The 6000-nt window shown below is 36.2% G+C and overlaps 1 protein-coding gene across 13 annotated transcripts in view; it reads left to right on the top strand.

The window, feature by feature from the left end:
• The first annotated feature begins 293 nt into the window (after positions 1-293).
• Positions 294-6000, top strand: part of kif1b (kinesin family member 1B) — a 106927-nt gene continuing 101220 nt past the window's right edge. For 6 of the 13 annotated variants that reach the window (XM_061976656.1, XM_061976631.1, XM_061976640.1 and 3 more), the window contains exons 1-2: positions 299-560; positions 5821-5975. In XM_061976656.1, the coding sequence (XP_061832640.1) occupies positions 5870-5975 (106 nt within the window). In that variant the 5' untranslated portion in view covers positions 299-560; positions 5821-5869. Of the gene's footprint in view, positions 561-5820; positions 5976-6000 lie in introns of all 13 variants that reach the window. The other 7 variants (XM_061976701.1, XM_061976682.1, XM_061976673.1 and 4 more) reach the window with 2 other exon arrangements.

Raw genomic sequence — 6000 nt, 5'->3', positions numbered from 1 at the left:
AGTCTTGGGTGCAATCATACGACTTTACACGATTTACTTGTACTTATTTACCTACTGCTCGGTAGACGGAGCTCTTTGCGGATGCATACCGTGACTGGGGATGATGGGAAGAAATCCTGCAGTGTAACGTCACAGCAAGGAGGGGGCGAACACGCCTCTTCCGCAACACTGGACCCCTATTTGATCATTTCCCCATTCGTCATCTAAGTGCCTTCTCTGATTGGCTAAAGTTGCTGTCAATCAACGCCCTCGCCAGGGAGTTGACGTAATCTCGGTAAATCAAGGCAGTTTTATCAAGTCTCCCTCTCCGCTTCGCTGCAGAATAGATAGACGTCCCCGTTTTTAAGGCATTACGGGAAAACAAGGCCCGACAAGGAGGCCTTGGTCGAGAGTTCCCGGCGCAGGATACCGCTATAATGGGCTTTTTCTACGCAAGTGGACTTTACGACAGTTTTCCTGCTTGCGCATTTTGATAGAAAAACAACACGTTTGACGCCCGCTAGCTAAACAGTCGCCGCTGTCCTATGGTGTTGGCGCTGCTGAACTGAGACGCTTCTAAGGTAAGCGAAGACAGTCAAAGTGATCGATGTATATGTTTAAATGTCACCACCAAACCAAGGTAGTTATTACAAATTAATACCAGGCTTTTGTTGCTCGTTTGGCACGTGAAGCGTTAGCCTGCTTTAGCTCGTCCAAGACGGGCGGATGTCTCCGGACCGTTAGCCACTCCTAATATACCAATTAAAATCCTAAATAGTTAACAAAACGTTTAACCCTCGTAAAAATACATCGGAAATAAGTTGCTTTTTTTTTCGCTGTTTCCTCCACCGGATGTGGGTAGAGTTTCGTACGATGCTGAAGTCTCAGTCGGTCACGATGCACCGATTAGCGTTATCAGTATCGATTAATATAACAATGTCATGTCATTTACGTGGAGTGTTATTTTCCATGTTTTGTTATTGACTTTAGTCGCCCATGCAGGGTTCGTTGGGGACAGTGCGGCCGTGGCAAAAATAAGCACGCAACTTGCGTCCTAGCACTATTCCACAACATACAGCAGTAGAGGATTAACCTACTTCCCAACATCTGTTCTCTTGTTTGGACAAAATGCAAGAAATGTTTACACATTTTTATGTTGACAAATCCAAAAATGCGGGGGATGGCTTGCTGGCTCGCTGTCGTCCCACCGTAGCTCCAAGCGAACTCGGCCAGATAGAATTTCATGGGCGTATGCTTCAGCATGTATGGCTGACTGCAAGGTTCTACAAAAAATATACTAAATAACTGGGGTGCCCAAAATGTTTCCACTGAGAGCCACAGACTGACAAATCTAAGGATGCAGGGCCATTTTGGTAGTTTTCACTTTTAAAACCATTTCGTTATAGGTTTTTTCTCTCTCCAAAAACTAGAAAATGCAATTTTGTTAGAAATTTCATGGAAATTTTGAAGAGCCTAAGTCACTGCTCACTGTACATATCTTACAAATTCAGACTTACACTGTTTCAATGTCCATTTCTCAGATGATATAATTGTTGATGACTGAAGTTTTACCATGAATTGATTAAGTGGACCCCGACTTAAACAAGTTGAAAAACTTATTCGGGTGTTACCATTTAGTGGTCGGAATATGTACTGAACTGTGCAATCTACTAATACGTTTCAATTCAATCAATCAATCAAAAAGTGCTGATATCAACCAAACCTACCCCCCACGCCCCAACCTCCTCCACATCCCACCCCCGTATTGTAAATAATGTAAATAATGTAAATAATTCAATGTATATACTCTGATGTAGGGCTGCAACTAACAACTAATTTGATAATCGATTAATCTGTCAATTATTACTTCAATTAATCGATTAATAATCGGATAAAAGAGACAAACTACATTTCTATCCTTTCCAGTATTTTATTGAAGAAGAAAAAACCCCAGCATACTGGCACTATATTGGCACTAGGGATGTCCAATAATGGCTTTTTGCCGATATCCGATATTCCAATATTGTCCAACTCTTTAATTACCGATACTGATATCAACCGATACCGATATATACAGTAATGGAATTAACACATTATTATGCCTAATTTGGACAACCAGGTATGGCTAAATAATAATAAAATAAAATAAGATAAATAAATTAAAAACATTTCCTTGAATAAAAAAGAAAGTAAAACAATATAAAAACAGTTACATAGAAACTAGTAATTAATGAAAATGAGTAAAATTAATTGTTAAAGGTTACGGACTGTATCCCTTGCAGACTGTATTGATTTATATTGATATATAATGTAGGAACCAGAATATTAATAACAGAAAGAAACAACCCTTTTGTGTGAATGAGTGTAAATGGGGGAGGGAGTTTTTTTGGGTGGGTGCACTAATTGTAAGTGTATCCTGTGTTTTTTATGTTGATTTGATAAAAAAACAAAAAAACAAAAACGATACCGATAATAAAAAAAAAACAACCATACCGATAATTTCCGATATTACATTTTAAAGCATTTATCGGCCGATAATATCGGCAGGCCGGTATTATCGGACATCTCTAATTGGCACCATACTTATTTTGATTATTGTTTCTCAGCTGTTTGTAAATGTTGCAGTTTATTAAAAAAAAAAAAAAAAAAAAAAAAAAAAATATATATATATATATATATATATATATATATATATACATATATTAAAAAAATAAATAAATAAAAAAGTAGCCTCTGCGCATGCGCATAGCACAGATCCAACGAATCGATGACCAAATTAATCGCCAACTATTTTTATAATCGATTTTAATCGATTTAATCGATTAGTTGTTGCAGGCCTACTCTGATGATTAACTTGTGTGATGACTGTATTATGCTGATAGTATATATTTGTACCATGCATTGATTAACGTGGACCCCGACTTAAACAAGTTGAAAAACTTATTCGAGTGTTACCATTTAGTGGTCAATTGTACGGAATATGTACTGTACTGTGCAATCTACTAATAAAAGTTTCAATCAATCAAACTTAAATGCTAACAGTTAGCACGCTGACCAGATAGCGTCAAGTAACAAATATAATGAGCAAAATTAGATAAAAAACCTAGCATGCTTACAGTACGATGCTAACAACGGCATGCTTACAGTTAGCATGAGTGAAATACCGCAATACATTGATTGATTGATTGAAACTTTTATTAGTAGAATGCACAGTACAGTACATATTCCGTACAATTGACCACTAATTGGTAACACCCGAATAAGTTTTTCAACTTGGGGTCTACGTTAATCAATTCATGGTAAAAACATGATACTGAGGTGCATGCCTGTTAAATTAGCTAAAAAAGAATCTAGCATGCTAAAAGGCTAACTTTAACATGCATCAAGTACCAAAATATATTCCTCTGAGGTGTGTATCTGAAAAATGTGTTTAAAATGCAAAGCCTGTTTACTTTAAAATACATTAAACACCAAAAATGACTAAGGTGTATACCTACAACAATAGCTAAACAAACAAACGTTAACATGCGAACGTATCAGTCGTCAAGTAACAAAATATTTGACGCTGAGTTGTACAAAATTTGCCAAAAAGCTAGAATGCTTATATTAGAATGCTAATGATTGTGCTGTTAAAAATTCAGCTACCGGCCGCAAATGGCCCCCGGGCCGCACTTTAGATACTTTGCAAAGTGGTCTTGTTTTATGATATTATGGCATAATATTGCTTCATATGATTATGGTTAAAAAATGTGCAAAAATTTAATTTTGGGATCTCAAGACATCTTTTTAACTGTATGACATTTGGGGTATTCAAATCTTAGCGATCTTTTGAATAGTATTACAGAAAGTCATTAGACAACGTTACAGAGTTGATCCTTTTCCTTGCCAAGCTAAATTCGATAGCGAGGACAATTTTATGTTGCAAAAATTAATCGGAAAACCAGATTAATTCCATTTTAAGGAAAAGCTTTGATTTATATTCTGTTGCTTCTGGGGATGTAACAATTACTGGTGTTATTTATAAACCACGGCAAAACTCCTGACGGTTAGTATTACAGTTTCAAATAAAATGATCGTAAAACCATGATTGAGAACCGTAATTCTATCAAAATAATTAACTGATGTAGAAGACAGTTAGCGGCGTTAATCGCTAACTGTCAGCTAGCGCTACTAATCATTAGCTGGCAGCTAACGCTGCTAATCACTAGCTGGCAACTAGCACGCTAATTGCCAGCTAGCTTAAATGCTAACATGAATTCAAAACATATTAACATCACACCCCAATCTAAACTTATTTAATCACATTGCTGTTTGAGCAACTTATTCAATTGTGCACAGAGTGGTGAATACAAAGATACATATTGTGTCTGTTTTATTTTTTAGATAAAGCTTGTCTAAAAGATTTCAGTGTGTTTAGAAGTACTTTTTAAGCACATTCAACAATGCTGTGACACTGATAATTGGGGTTACAATAAACATGATATGAAATGTTCTAATCGTTACCTCTTTAGTTGCTTTAATTCATTATTTTATTTAGTGTTACTCATAAAATTGGATAAAATCCGAACGCATGGAACCTTAAATACGCAGATATAGTTTCCGCACGGGCGCTGCAATAGAGCACATAAGGAAGCGGTGGTATGTGACGGCAAACACCGGATAATTTTTTTTCTTAACTTTTTATTAATGCACTCGTGTTAAAAGTGCAATTCCAATGCCGATGATGTGCATTTATTAGAAAAAAAAAAAGAAGGCTATGGCAAGCAGAAAAGTCACACGTGCAGGAAAAGGATAATGGAACGTTATGAAAAGCATTCAACAGGAAATATAACAACCACCATCGCTCTATGGTTTGCAACAATTAACCGATTAAATTGATTAACTTGATAGAAAAAAGATTCAATTCATATTCTGTTGCCTAAGTAGTTTAAATCATAAACATGGATTAAATCCGGACCACCTGGAGTGCCCGGAACTTTAAATGTATGGACATATTTTCCGCACTGCTGCTGCAATAGAGCACACATGAGAGCGGCGATGTGTGGGTGCTGTGATTTGTGTGCTGGCAAACAACGGCGGTTTTTACTTTTTAAATATTGTAATAATGCACACATGTTAAAAGTGCAATTTCAATGTTGATGATGTGCATTATTGTTTTGGCAAGCAGATCGTTTTTTGTTCATTAACATTTTTGTACGCATTAAGGCTATAAAGTGTGATTTAACCTATTGTTCGGTTAATTAAACTAACTAATCGATAGACTTCTCAATTACTAAAATAAACTGCAACCCTAATCACATTTTTTTTTTTAATGTACGCGCATGACGAGGCAGGTGCAACTGTATTCTTATTCAGCCTAAATGAAATGTTTTTATTCATACTAATATTAATAGTAATAGTGTAATCATTTTAATAATATTCATAAAATAAAGACTGTTTTAAACCGTTATGATTTAAAGGATTTTTTCCTTGCCTCTGTCACCCAAATGTTAGCTCATGTAAAGTTCAGATGTTTTTTCTTAATGTGGGCATGTTTTTTTGTAATTTTTTTCCACAACAAAAATGAAAGTTTATTGTTGATTAATCACATCTCGAGGCAGTTGTGGAAAATTGGAATTTACCGCTTGACTGTCAAAATCAGAGGTGCTGTTGATTCATTCTCAACTAGTTTGCTGTCTAAACAAGCACAACATTAACTCAGCTATGAAAAGTCAAGATAGATTTACACAATGGCATCGTTATTATTCTATTTACTGCAAATGCAAATGGTAGAATGCTTTTTTGTTGTGTGTTACTGTCATGCCTTTTGGTATTTTAAGTGATTTTTTTCCTTATCTTTAGGGGGGACATACGCCACAATTCACCGGGAGGTTGCCCGAAAACTGCAAACATGTCCGGGGCTTCGGTAAAAGTCGCCGTCCGAGTTCGACCCTTCAACTCCAGGGAGACGAGCAAGGATTCAAAATGTATCATTCAGATGCAAGGCAACACTACGAGTAAGTACCCTAAACAAGACTGTGT

This window comes from Nerophis lumbriciformis, linkage group LG01 (assembly GCF_033978685.3).
Source record: "Nerophis lumbriciformis linkage group LG01, RoL_Nlum_v2.1, whole genome shotgun sequence".
In the NCBI taxonomy this organism is placed as follows: domain Eukaryota; kingdom Metazoa; phylum Chordata; class Actinopteri; order Syngnathiformes; family Syngnathidae; genus Nerophis; species Nerophis lumbriciformis.
The sequence above is the reverse complement of the archived record's forward strand: the minus strand, read 5'-3'. Positions and strand labels throughout refer to the sequence as shown.